Raw genomic sequence first — 14,552 nt, forward strand, 5'->3', positions numbered from 1 at the left:
AAGTGGGCTTGAGCTTCAATGTTTCACGTGATTCATGCCAGTCGCATTGTGTAGTATTTTTCGGTACTTTATTTTTTTTCATTTTATAAAAACAGAAATACTACTCTTTATTTTAAATTTTATCATCCACAATCATTATTATTATGTGATATATTGTAGGTAACTATTATTTAAATGTTTAAATAATAATCCTAATAAGGATTGATCAAGATGATCAGAAAGACTTGGATTTGGGCTTTAGAGGTATTAGATTTCTGGTTACGTTCTTCTATGGGAGCGAATTTAGAGGACTCCATGTCTGCAATTCACATGCGCTTATCTATATTTGTTTGAGTTGCCAGCAGAGCCGCAGTTGAGGGCAATATTATCAACATCAATGTAACGTGGAGTAGAATTAGCTATAGAAATATGAGAGAGAAGGAAGAGTAAGAAGACGAGCATAATAGGTCATGCGAGTATTGAGATGTTCCCCATGGGAGCAAGCTGAGATGATCACACACAAACGGGAAAACAAAAGGGCAAGCTAGCCTTTATATTCAAACTGCATAGAGATGTATCACAGCTAACATTATATGTACGTGCCAAGCAGCCGTACGCGCGTGCTCGAAATTTCATACCAGCTTCCCCACCTTCGCTTTCGGTAAAAGTAGCACGTGTGACTTGACTTTATTTGTAACATGATGAGCTTTTTGTCAAAAAATATATAAATTTAAAAAATATTATTATTTTATTCAAAAGTTAGTATCAAAGTACGCGTAATTTTGAAATGATTTCGTGCTAATTATATTATTTTATTTAATTAGTTAAGCACGTATTTCTTCCCACTGGCCTATAATATCATATACAAATTAATATCGTGATAATTAAATACCTTTTGAAGTAATATCACACTTAACACTACAAGGTTAAAGACTTTTACCAGTGATTATGTATCGCTGGCTATACCCACAAAATCGCTGGCGTACGTCTATGCCAGCGACAAATAAGTCGCTGCTATTTCGCCAGTATTAAAGCCCCACTTTAGATCTAGTCCAACGGAACCAAAAACTCGCCGCCATATTTTTGTTGTTACCGGCGAAATTTTATTCACCGATTAATGTACTTAATCGTCGCAAACTCAATATAGGATTTAGTTGTTAAACGCTAGGAAAGATATATAGCAGCGACTAATTTTTGACGCCAAAAGTGAAAATATCGCTGCCAATTATATTTACCAGCGACCAATCAAAATCGCCGTAATATAACTTCAACTGTGTAGGTGCATTTGGCAGCGATTAATAGTCGCTGGGTTTTATTAATACCCGCAATTTTTTTATCGCTGAGATTGGAGATGTCACTTTTACCAGCGAACACGAGATCGCTACCAAATGATAACTTACGGCGACTTTTTGATCGCCGTTAATTGGAGATGTCCCTTTAGCGGCGATGTGAATATCGCCGCTTTTTAATTATAGACAGTGATTTTGAGTTTCGCCGTAATTTAGTCATTTGTATTTAAATTTTTTTTGCGGCGAATGTTATATCGCTAGTATAAGGTTATAGTAGCAATATGTACATCGCTGGTGTAGACTTAGTAAAGTGAAAGTGATTTAGCGGCGATAAATTAGTCGCCGGCGAAGGCTTTAATTCGCCGCAAAAGATGTTTCGTGCTTAAATTTCCTGGGCCTGATTTTCTTTCTAGGCCTGGTTTTTAGTTGTTCCTAAATGCAACATTCATAATTAATGGCTGCCAAGAAATGAAAGTTGAACATCGATATAACATGCAAAATAAAATCCCATCAACAAACATCCAAGCCCATCAACAAATCCAAACTCATATGTATTACAATGGGGTGGTGTATTGTATTCTCATATACAAACTGAGCTATATCCATTCATATTAAATAACCATCACAGTCATTTCTCATTTTGTATTCAACTCTACTATCCACTGAGAATAAAATTACCAATATCAAACAAAGCCCTAAGCGTCGTCTCTGTAAAGTAATAGGGAACCCCCCCCCCCCCCCCCCCCCCCCCCCCCCCCCACAAAAATGCTATATATATGGCCCCTCATGCCCATGTACAGATCCTGCGACTTTAACCCAACAACGGCCAGGTTCAGTACTGGATTGGGCTAGCTTGGACCAAGTGTTGCAGCACGGGATGGGTTGTAAGCACTAGGTCTCCTCACCTTAATAGGGGCACCTTGGAAAAAGTAGAAACAATGAAAGGCATCAGTCCCATGTCATGTACTAACCCATCCAACTAATACATAGGTGGTAGCTTATGAAGACAAATCGAACTCAAGCACCAAAATACCTGGACCAGCACTGTTTCCTCCAATTGCAGCCATAACATGACCGAAAATATGTTGCAACAGACTGCAGTAGAACATTTAAGATAATTAGGGTACCCTTGGGTTTTCCCAATGAGCATGGCTAACAAGAATAAATAGTAAACCAAGCTTACAACTAAGACCAGTTTTTGCACTCCAAATGGGGCGGCTTTTTGTGTTCTTTACTTATGTTTATGGAAGCAAATTTTAACCCAAATAAATTAGATGCAACTGCACATGGCCTGAACTCATGCATACCTGTGATATCCCAGTGAATAGACCCTCAAACAATGTTTCCGGTCATAGTGCCCACCTCTTCCTCCCTGTAAAAGTAAATTATCCCAGTGAGAGGCATGCTGAATATCCAATGTAGGATCACGTCTCATTCTCAGAAGGTTTAAATTTTGGAATAACCAAATTAGAAACATTAATCGTATATATAATTATACGAAAAATATTATTTCTTATAATTTCGCAGAGAATGGTGCAAATCTGGCTAGCTAGCTATATGATCATGGTATTAGAGGATTGGCGCCATGAGTCCTTCATCAGCTCTGGAACTTAATTAAGAGTTAATATCTCATTATATCCATAGGCAGGGTCTAATAATATATATTATATAGGTGGTCTGTAAAACAAATTAGGCTTAGCTTAGCTTGAAAATGACTGGAAAATTAACCAACTTCCTCAACTCATTTGCATAAATCACCAAAGAGAGCATAAGTAATAGTCCATGCCAAATAGGACCTTGCAAATGTAATCTAGAATAAGAAATATAAGAGTGAATAGAAAATTCTAATGGATGGATCAGAGGATATTCCCCTAATCATTTGAACTTGTTCTCAATGAGAAAGACCCCTCGATCGTAAAAATGATTTATTTCCTCATCTTTAACATACATCTTATATTCCCTCCAGAAACTTTATTCTTTTATTGTGCCACCTCTATGGTCAAAATTTCTCACCATGGATATAAGAAAGATTAATATACAATATTCTTTGCAATTCTTTTATAAGTGATTTCAATTTAACTGCAGAGAAGTATACCTTTGCAAACTCAATTTGAACCATTAATTTATCTAGTTCCTATATTTATAAAAGCTATCAATTTCTGGAGCTGTGATAAATCCAAGAGAAGAAAAATGGAAAGTATATTTTACAGGTCCAAGATGGAGTCTGGCATTGTGGTTATCCAAGTGTTCATATTAGCTGTTGGTGTTTCCTACTGATGTTACAGATTTTTTTACCAAAAAAAGCTTTGCACCTTATTACAAGATGAACACTTTTGGTGAAGTGGTTATGGCACAATGCACAGATTAATAAATCTCCTCAACATTACATAAAGTTAAAGGTTTCGCTTCCACAAATAAGAGATTGCTACTATATTATTGACCACTTCAGATTATTCATGTGTGTCTCTTTCAGCTGCCTTCCAACTTCATTCTTCTTGAGCTCAGTTATACTTACAGACATTGGGCTAATCTCTAAATAAGATCAACTAACATATTCAAAACAACAAAAGTAAAAGGTTTGTCAAGTTGTAAAACGTATAGAAAAATTCATGAAAAGTTGGCAAACATGAAAAATTCATGTTTCAAAGTACGCACACCAGAATACAACAGAGTGCTATAGATGTCCGTATATAGTGTGGCATAACACTTTGCAAAAAGGGCATTTATGCCGACTTTTCAGCTTTCTAACTAAACTAAGTTTTCTTCGTTAAACACAACCATAACCAGTTAATGGTTTAAATAAGACCGAAAAACTAGCAGGGCTGCAACCAAGGATCAAGATCACTCTCCCTAGACATTTTCCCATCCTAAGCTAACAGCTTCAACCAATAACTCTTGTGAAAGGTGGTATGCGAGACAAGTTCTAACTAAACCAACTTTATCCTTACGTAGGTTTTTAGCCTAGCTTTTCATTGTCACTGCACCAATCATATCAGTAAACACTGGGAATCTATCGTCGACTCAAATAACCATAAAATCACCCATATCGAACTAGTACACTTAAAAGATACAAGCAAACAATCAGCAAGAGGCTCACCATAGAATATTTTGAGAAAAGATCCTTAGGCAGCTGTCACATCCCACTAGCTGAGTGTACGTAGATATTCTTCTGGATAGAGGACGACAGGAGCAACTGTGGCAAACACCAAAAATAGCATTAATATTCAGCTCTATTTGGGAAACCAAGTTGCTAGAAATATATTTGAGAACTTCATTTGTACAAGTACATTTTATGGTGGATAACTCCAAATGATACTAACCCCATTTTCAGACCATGAGAGATCCAAGCAGATCCCCGGTGTAGACATAGATCCAAGATTTATATAAATATATATATAGCCTAGTGTCGTATAGACTAAGTCCAAAAACCACCCAAAAGCACAACACGTCGACACCCTAACTTCATATCTCCCCGGTGTCACAAAAAACCACCCAAAAAATGTGCCCTTTTATGAGAAGCCCCTTATGGGCCGGGGGAATCGTTACACTGAGTCTGTCGAACTGACTCAGTGAACGATGGGAAAGTCCTAAAGAAAGACTGCATCAGATTGTCATTTTGTATTTGATGCTCCCTCAGCTCCCGCAACTCTGTCCTCATTTCATCCAGCTGACTCTTGTAAGCTTCAGCATCCTTCTTATATTGTTCAGCATCCTTCCTATATTGTTCAGAATCTTTCTTGTGCTTTTCAGCCTCAGACATGTATTGTTGCATTTGAAGTTTGTCACGTTGTCTACTTTACTCGGGGATGACCATTTCCCCAAGTCCCCGTGCATATCCAGGTCGATGGCCAAGAACCTCCCTAAAGACAATCGCTGCCGCCTCATCACTACATTGCTCTGGTCGTAGGCCATCCAACCTACCTTGCATCTCCTTCTGCACATTGACAAAGCAACGATTAGAAAGAAATAATCAGCTAGTGCTATGTTAATAAAATTATCACGTATAGAAAGAAACATAGACCCCAACGGCTGTTTCTGCACTACTCACATAAGTACTTTCTGTAGCTTCTGTGATAAATGCATTCTTTTTCTTCGACCAACACGTCTCTTTGTAGAAGTCGACCAAATTTCCATTCTCATTGCGCTGTCATGTGTGACAAATGAGTATAAGAATACTTATTTAATATAAGAAAACGTTATTCTGTGGATGAACCATGTGACATTTGAACAACAAAAGCTATGAGTAACCACCTTTAGTGATAGTAATGTAATATTGTCACTAAAATCTCCAAGTAAAGTGCATTTTCACTATTCTATTGAAATGAAAAGATTGTTTTTCCTTAGACATACCTTTTGCTCAAGTAATCGGACGAATGATTTACGTCCTGATGTGTGGTTAATGGCCTGCTTGTTTCGGTTCTCCCGATTTTGAGCTGAAATTTTCTGTCATACACATTAGGGAACAATTACTTATAATAGACAAACATATTTGCCACAACAATATTTAGACATATTAAATTGATGCATATTATATGGTTGTATGTGAGAAAGATCATCTGTACCTTGAAGGCATCGCTGCCCCAACTTTCACACAACTTCACCCATACAATGAGGTCCACTAGACTAGTTCCATTAGCCAACGCTTCTACGTGGCTTCCATAGGATTCATAAATCTTGTGCAAGTCGTGGTGGAAGGAGTTGAAGCGCTTACGTAAGGCCTTTGTCACCGTCAATCGGTGGTTTTCGTGATCCCAGTCCAACACAAAGTCACTCTACATAAGGCAGCATGCAAACAATCAATGTGTCATCTCGTTATTTAGGTGATGATTATACTACATAAACAACTTCCAAACAATCACAAGAACAAATTTGTATATATACCCGAACACGGTCGATGAGCTCCTCTTTAATCGCTGGTGGACATCCGACCAACGCTTGTAACTCATGTCACAGTATTGTTTAACAATCCACGATACTCGTGTTGTGAACATAGAAGCGTGTTCACAATATGGGGCTGTCTCACCATCATTTATCTTCAACTGCACTTTCCCATTCTTCCTTAGCTTGTCAAAGAAAATGCATCTAGATGGCCCACGAGTTCTTGAGCTCTGTTGAGTCGTTCCTTCGGTCTCCATTGGGGCATCTGCAGCTGTATTTTAAGGTGCAATATATTAGTATTTTTAACATCAAGTGGAATATTCACACTTAATAACACATACAAACATGTTGTTGCTTTCAAAATTAAAGTATTGGAAAAATACTCACCAGTTTGTTCTCGTGTAGGTGATTGTTCCACTATATTTGGTGGGGTTCTTGAATAGGTTCTGGCGCGTGACTTGGCACAACGCATGGTGGGGGACTTGGGGGCTGTGTCGAATCATCCGAGGAGGATTGATTACACTCCTCCGTGCTGTGATATGAAGATAATTTCGCACCACGGGGTCGGATGTGACGACCTGAGTATGGATATAACGCCTTGCACCTCGAAGACCGCGAAGTCTGCCTCTGCCTCTTGAACTGGGCCCCGGCTGGGTACCTGCACGAGTACAAGTTAATAACATAGTGGGATAAAATTCAGAACATAATTGATACAAAATAATCTCAATATGCACAGATAGGTTCGTAAACAAGGTCATTTATCTACAATTTTCAGTTACTTTTAGGTAGATTAACCCTTACACTATGAGACTTTAAATAGAGAAACGAATAACTGAGAGTCGGCCGTATATATACCTTGATAATGCATAGTGCTCCTCACACAGCCTCCTGGTATTGAACGTAACCTGAAGCAATAAACATCACATGTTAGATACCATTTAATTTAGGTATGGATGTTGTAAATTTTGAATACTACTCTCAAGATTGTTTGCTACTTGCATAAAAAATAGTTCGAGCCAGGTAAAATGAAATTCTTCATGGTGGTAAGAAATAAATCAGAGCATATATTTCAGCCAAACTCATATTGAACTGTCTATATACATATACCAATTTCAAAGTCAATCTCATATTGTCAGATGTCTATATACAAATGGAAATTTCGAACAAGAAACCTAATATCTCAACCTTAAATGAACGAAGTTCCTGGGTTGTACTTATAGGTTGCCAGGCTCATCAGATGTTGAGTGGACATCCTCATCTGAATGTTCCCCCTCATTTGTTGATAGGTCATCTTCAACTGAATATTCTCCCTCACTGGCCGCATTTCCAGAATCAGAAGTGATCATGTCATCATTAATAAAGCTTGTTAAATCTATGCATTGACCAACCGGATCCATGATTTCTCGTGCATCTACATGGCTAGGTAGTCTATCAGGCATATTCAGTTGAGTTGCCACTTGATCTGTGTTATCACACTGCAATGGTTCATAATAATATGATGGCTCGTTTTCTTGATCGGCATCAGGAGTACTTGATTCCCCATCAATATCTTCAAGAGCTCTCGGGAGTGGCAGAATGTTGTATACATTCCTATTTGCATAGTTCTGCACAACACCTCAATTCCCTTTCGCCCTTAAATCTCTTATGTAGAAGCATTGATCAGCCTGACTCGCCAACACGAATGGTTCATCCTTGTACCAATTCCTGTTCATGTTGACACTAATCATATGGTCATCCACCCGCACCCCTCGTTTTCGATCACCAACGTCAAACCAATCACATTCAAACAGGTACACCCGACGCCACTCCATGTAGCGTAACTCTACAATATTATTAATAACTCCATAGAAGTCCAAGTTATTTGTGGCCTCATCACCAGTTACCACCACTCCAAAATTTTGTGTACGCCGGCGAAGTTCACGCTGTTTCGTATGAAACCTTTTTCCATTTATTATGCAAGCAGCATATGTTGCAACCCAACGGTCAGGCCCGCAAGCTAACGCATACAGATCAGCAGACACATCAAGTGTATGCGAGGTACGATGTTCCTGGATCTATATATTTAAAAAAGCAAATTTCATAACGTTTATTGTCGATTAGATCCAAATCATATAAAATGAAACCTATAGCAGCGCATCTTAGATAGGAATGGATAAGAACTTACACGTTGCTTAAACCAAGTTGGAAACTCAGTTTGGTGCGTGCGATCGATGCAATCTGGGTGTTGCACCTTACATTTCTCGTAGTGTTCCCTACATTTCGTGCATCGAGGCGAAGCAACATATTGAAGTTAGATGGTATTGGATTCATAACAACTTGTATAGAATGAAAGATGATTTTTAAGTAGACTCGTTAATGCTTACTCTATATAAGGTCCAATCTCCGCACAATTATTGAGCACGTACCAGATGGCTGCCCTAAATAGTTTATCTTCTAATTGCACGTTAGAAGGCATGCCCAAGGGACGGACTTTCTGGTTGAAAATTTTGAACCCATCTAACGTTTCCTCTTCGTCAGCATCAATGTTGCGGTCCGGTCGACTAAACCTCGTCTCAACGTCTTTGAGGTACATGGAGCAAAATGTCAAGCATTCGGTGTGAATGTAGGCCTCGGCTATTGAACCTTCTGGGCGGGCTTTATTCTTAACATACCGCTTGAATTTGTCGAGATACCTCTCAAATGGGTACATCCACCTATATTGTACAGGACCCCCAAGTCTGGCCTCATGGGGTAAATGAACAGCTAGGTGGACCATAACATCGAAAAAAGAAGGAGGAAATATCATCTCCAATTTGCATAGAATGGTGACAACATCAGTTTGGAGTTGGGCCAGGCGGTTGACATCAAGTGTTCGAGCGCACAACTCTTTGAAGAAAGTACCAAGTTCAGTCAAAGCCAAGCCAATATCACTTCTTAAATACCCCCCAGCAGCAATGGGGAGTAGCCTTTGAAGGAAAACGTGACAGTCATGGCTTTTCAACCCTGAGATTTTGCACTCACGTCGAGAGACACAGTTTGAGATATTGGAAGCGAACCCATCTAGAAATTTGATATCAGACAACCACTCACAAAATTTATTCCTTTGCTCGACGTTTAATGTATACTGTGCATGTGGCATTGTTACACGATCACCATCACGCCTCAAGTGTAATTCTTTTCTATAGCCCAAAAGCTCTAAGTCACGCCTTGAATTGATGTTATCCTTACTTTTCCCTGGACTGTTCATTAAAGTAAATAAGATGTTGTCGGCAATATTTTTCTCAATATGCATAACATCTAAATTATGCCGAAGTCGAACTGTTGACCAATAAGGTAACACGAAGAATATGCTACACTTTGTCCAGTTCAACTCTTTAGCAGTGCATTTTTTCTTCGTATGAGATTTGCCAAACTGAACATCTCCAATCATCTGCAATTGATTTTGAATCTCTTCAGCTCCTACATCCCTTGGTGGCATGCGATGATCTTCTCTACCGTTGAACAACCCTTTCCTCCTTCTCCATATGTGATCTGGGGGTAAGAAACGTCGATGTCCCATGTAACAATGTTTTCGGCCATATTTCAACCAATTAGAGTCTGTGTCTGCATTGCAAGACGGACAAGCCAATTTTCCCTTTGTTGACCAACTAGACAGATTCCCATAGGCAGGAAAATCATTGATCGTCCACAATAAGGCAGCATGCAACATAAACGTCTCCTTAGTTGAGGCATCATATGTAGGTACCCCATCTTCCCACAATTCAAGCAGTTCATCGATCAACGGCTGCAAGTATACATCAATCTCATTTCCTGGTGACCTTGGGCCAGGAATAATCAGAGATGTCATGAAGAATTGGTCTTTCATGCATGACCACGGTGGCAAGTTATAGGGGACAAGGATCACTGGCCAAATGCTATGAGGTTTAGCCAAGTTGTTGAATGGAGTGAAGCCATCACTTGCCAGATCGAGCCTAACATTGCGAGGATCCGAAGCGAACCAACCATGATCTTCATCAAATTTCTTCCAGCACTCAGAGTCGGCCGGATGTCTCATACAAGTATCTTCTTTTGTCTGTTGCTCTTTGTGCCATCGCATATCACCTGCTATCTTGGCAGACATGAAGAGACGCTACAATCTTGATTTCAAAGGAAAGTGACGCAACACTTTTTGAGGTACCGCGCGTGGTCTGTTTGTATTTGGTATCCACCTCGAAGCCTTACATACAGGGCATTCATTAAGAGCAGCATTTTCCTTCCAATATAAGATACAGTCATTGGGGCACGCATGGATTTTGTGATACTTGAAGCCCAAACCGCGCTCCAAAGACCTTGACTCCTCATATGATTGTGGCAATAGGGCATTAGGAAAAGCAGACCTCAACAAATCAAGGAGCATGTCAAACGACTTAAATGACCATCCACCGATTGATTTGATGTGTAACAACTTCACAACGAATGATAACTTTGAAAATTCTGTACACCCATCGAAAAGAGGACGTCGGGCATCCTCTAGTAGCTGGTCAAAAGATGGGGCTGGTCCATCTACATGTATTGATGGCCTGTTTGGCATAGGAGTGCTATCTTGAGGCACATCAACGAAGGTGCCTGCCCGGATGTCATCCAACATATGCTGCATGTCATCTATGTATTCGTCTTCTTGGATGATATCGTCATCAAGATCATCATCACTGACGTACAATGTTGTCTCCTCCTCCCCATGAAATATCCACTGGGTGTAATTTGGGTTGATCCCTTTAATAAACAAATGGGTTTCCACCTCAGGTATAGGCAGCCACAGATTGTTAAGGCATGCACGACATGGACACCGAATGCGAGCCCTTCCACTTGCATGGTTTCGTGCTTGTGTGAGGAAATATTTAACGCCTTCGGCGTATGCAGGTGATACAAGCCTATCGGGTCATTAATCTAACTTTTGTCCATCTAAACAAAGACATGGTGGGCAAGAAAGTTAGGTCAGCAGAGACTTTAAATATATAAGTTCGATGAAAAACTCACCATAGGCCAAATGTTGAGATAGGAAAATAAATGTTTAAATTGAAGATGATTTATGAGATTGGCTAGCTAGGCATCTCAGAAGGTTTAAACTCCCACAAATTTTCAAGGATAATTGGCTAACAAAACTTTATTGGGAGCTACAATGTTTATGACATCATATGATGCCATATGTCCCAAAAAAATTTTAAACCGGGGGGATTCATCAAATGAATTAACGTGAGCCAAGTATCGATGAGGACGCTAGCTACGTAGTCCCTAGTTGTCCCCTCTTAAGGTTGTAATGTGTATTGATATATATATATATATATATATATATATTATATATATGTATTTATCAATACTGGACCAATAATGTTTGATTGTGATAGTAATAACCGTCGATGACCAACTACATGTCTAAGCCCCTTCACTCTCATGTATATATATATGGATTATGTGTGTGTGTGTGGGTATGCTTGAGATATACACATGATATATATAGACTTGAAAATGAACAACATCACCCAAAACAAAAAACCAATTACAAGAGAGTTTGGTAAGTAGAATACACTTGACTTAGAGTGATTATCTAAACATAATCCATAAAAATATGCAAACTCAGAAGGTCTAGCATATATAATAACACTCACAAAAAAAACATCCACCTATGTTTTGAGAATGAGCAAAATAGATAAAATATCGTCTTGAAGCTGTGTATGGATATTTATTACCTTCAATCCCCAACTAAAGGAATTTCAGCTCACACAAGAGTGAAATGGCTCCTCAACAAGCTTGTTGTCTGAGTCAAGTGTTTTTTAATCAAAAGCACAACACGTCCGCCTTACAATCTGCACCCAACAGTACCGAGTAATTTTCAGAACAAATCTCAATACCAAAATATAACACAAACAAAATCAAGAAACAAAAAAATATATATATATATACTAATAAAAGCCAAAAAATGTAGGAGCTAGAGGATTTAATCACAATATCAAAGACCTTTACCAACTATATAATTTCAAGTACAAAGCACTTTCCTTACATCCTCTTAACTTAGGGAAAATCAACTACAAAACACAACATCAAACCATGTTTTGCGCTATCCATAGTTAGCGTAAAACCAAACTTTCCTTTGTTGCAGCCAAAATTCAGAGGGAGGGACGTTTGTCGTGGGCGCTTAACTAGTTAATGTAGCTTGCATGATTGAACGTTGTTCCAAGAATTGCTTTGCCTCGTATTACGCTATTGTTTGAAAACAGAGCACATTATGTGATTCATGTTCAAAATATACCGACTGCACTATATGCATCTTAAGGTTTGGCAATGGGTTGCAATATCTAGCACGCACAACTCAAATGTGTCGTATAATAAGGTTAAATCCTACTAATTCCGTGCATATAACCTGTGATTAATTAGTGCCATCAATGGCATAAATCACATTCTCAGGTCCCATGAGTTTTATTACCAAAAATAAGTCCAGCCACTGAACCAACAAGGAACAAGTAAGTCCCTAAAATGACGACAAAAAAACATCAGAGAGATAGAGAATAAGGGGTTGCAAGCTGACCAGATTCAAAGAGCTTTGAGAATATCCTCAGCCCCACTGAACGTAAACGCTCCGCCTTCCTCCAAATTCAAGTTACATAGGAACATGCACATTTGTTTCGCAAGTTAAAGAAAAGTATTGACAAAAAAAAAAACACAAATTTTGCATGTCCAGTGTTCATGAGAAATAACCATTTCCAACCAAATACATAGTCAAGACTAAACTAATTACATGATCAGAGTGCATTTGGCAAATGACGAATTTTGGAATAAGCACAAAAACGAATTTTAGATTTCATTGAAAGGAGGAAAACAGATAAATTAGCAACGACAGATACCTATACGGTAGTTCCCTTCCCTGGAGCCGCCAACGATTATGCTTGACTGCGGCAAATCTTCAACTTGGGAAACGAAATGGAGGCAGAGAACGAATATTGTAAGGGAAGGAAACGTAGGGATTCGGCTTGTTACTAGTGGAAATGAAGGGGAGTGGATTTTTTCATTTTACTAGCTGAAAATCAAGAACCAACAACGGCAGGGAGAAAATTGTCGGAAAATGGGACAGTGAAAACCCGCTTTCGGTGAACGCGAAGGAGCTGACGCCGTGGGCAAACACTGGTTAGGGCAGCGGAGCAGGTGCAATAGTCGCCGGGTTCATCGAAGTGCAGAAGGTGGGTGTTGGGGGAAATGTGTTTGGGGGAAAATAATTAAGACCCCAAACCTGGATGTCGATTTGGCGCCCAAACAGTGTGTTGCGGGGAAGTTTAGAGCATTGTTACAGAAAATTTTTCTACCAGCGACTTTAACCGCCCCTATAGACCATAAAATCGTTGCAATAGCCATCTTCTATGGACCCAGTATACCATCGGTCGTATTTCATTTAAAAACTAGCGGCGGTTTTTAACTCGCCGCTAAATAATACTTTTCCCAACGAATTGTTTTGCGGCGACTAATAACTCGCCGGTATAGACCAACTTTCTTGTAGTGTAAGAAATATTATAAATTAACGGGAAACAATATATAGTATCAACGGGAAAAATATTACCTGTAATGAGTCTAGCTTTAGAAAAAAGCAGCACATTTGTATGCCTTTAGGAAATATTTGTTATTCCTCAAAATTAATATATAGTGATGAATCCTAAAAAAGTTAGCAAATTAAAAACAAAAGATAAGAAGCCAGCCAAGGGGAAACATAGAAACAAAGCAGATATTTCAACGTGCATGTAATAATAATTTACAGCACAAAGAGTGTAAATAATACAATTAGAAGCTCATGCATATATATATTTATATAATATTATTTTATATATTAGTTGTACACATTAATAATATAATTTTCATCCAAGGGATCACCATTGACCACATATACAATCAAAACTATTTAATAAAATGTTAAAGATATCACTTAATATTAATTTTACTAATTTATATTTTTTGTATTAATTTTTCTGTCAAGAAAAAAAAATGTTCATGGATCAAATAAGACCAAATAGACCAATAAGGCCGATAGTTAATGGTTCAGTCCAACAAAAATGATGGATCAAAATTTTCGATCCTTGACATCCCCTGAATTGGATCGAACCGATTACATTCTTAAATACTATTATGGGTTGGGCATAGGAGTGAGCATGAAAGACATTGAATAGGCCTTATTTTCTGCTTGTTGTGGGCGTTTTTTAACAATTAAGGATTTGTTTCAATACTAAGAGTATCTCAAATGATCAAAGTTTATCTATAAGGATGATGCTAGAGCCACAGCGGGAGCCCATAGGAGTGAGCATGAAAGACATTGAATAGGCCTTATTTTCTGCTTGTTGTGGGCGTTTTTTAACAATTAAGGATTTGTTTCAATACTAAGAGTATCTCAAATGATCAAAGTTTATCTAT

General features: G+C 38.6%; 1 protein-coding gene across 1 annotated transcript; it reads right to left on the bottom strand.

Annotated features, from left to right (window-relative positions):
* Positions 1 to 2,046: 2,046 nt before the first annotated feature.
* On the bottom strand, positions 2,047 to 2,703 carry LOC121249201 (splicing factor U2af large subunit B-like). Its single transcript, XM_041147925.1, has 3 exons — positions 2,576 to 2,703; positions 2,302 to 2,363; positions 2,047 to 2,187 (listed from the first exon to the last, which is right to left on the bottom strand). The coding sequence occupies exons 1-3, from the start codon at positions 2,701 to 2,703 to the stop codon at positions 2,117 to 2,119; spliced, it is 261 nt and encodes an 86-aa protein (XP_041003859.1). The 3' UTR covers positions 2,047 to 2,116.
* Positions 2,704 to 14,552: the final 11,849 nt, after the last annotated feature.

This window comes from Juglans microcarpa x Juglans regia, chromosome 2D, assembly GCF_004785595.1.
Source record: "Juglans microcarpa x Juglans regia isolate MS1-56 chromosome 2D, Jm3101_v1.0, whole genome shotgun sequence".
Classification (NCBI taxonomy): domain Eukaryota; kingdom Viridiplantae; phylum Streptophyta; class Magnoliopsida; order Fagales; family Juglandaceae; genus Juglans; species Juglans microcarpa x Juglans regia.

Coding starts and splice junctions, on each gene's coding strand:
- LOC121249201 (XM_041147925.1), bottom strand. CDS start 2,703: ATGAGACGTGATCCTACATTGGATATTCAGCATGCCTCTCACTGGGAT. Junction 2,364..2,575: donor TATTCACTGGGATATCACAG/GTATGCATGAGT, acceptor GTTCTACTGCAG/TCTGTTGCAACATATTTTCG. Junction 2,188..2,301: donor AGGAAACAGTGCTGGTCCAG/GTATTTTGGTGC, acceptor ACTTTTTCCAAG/GTGCCCCTATTAAGGTGAGG.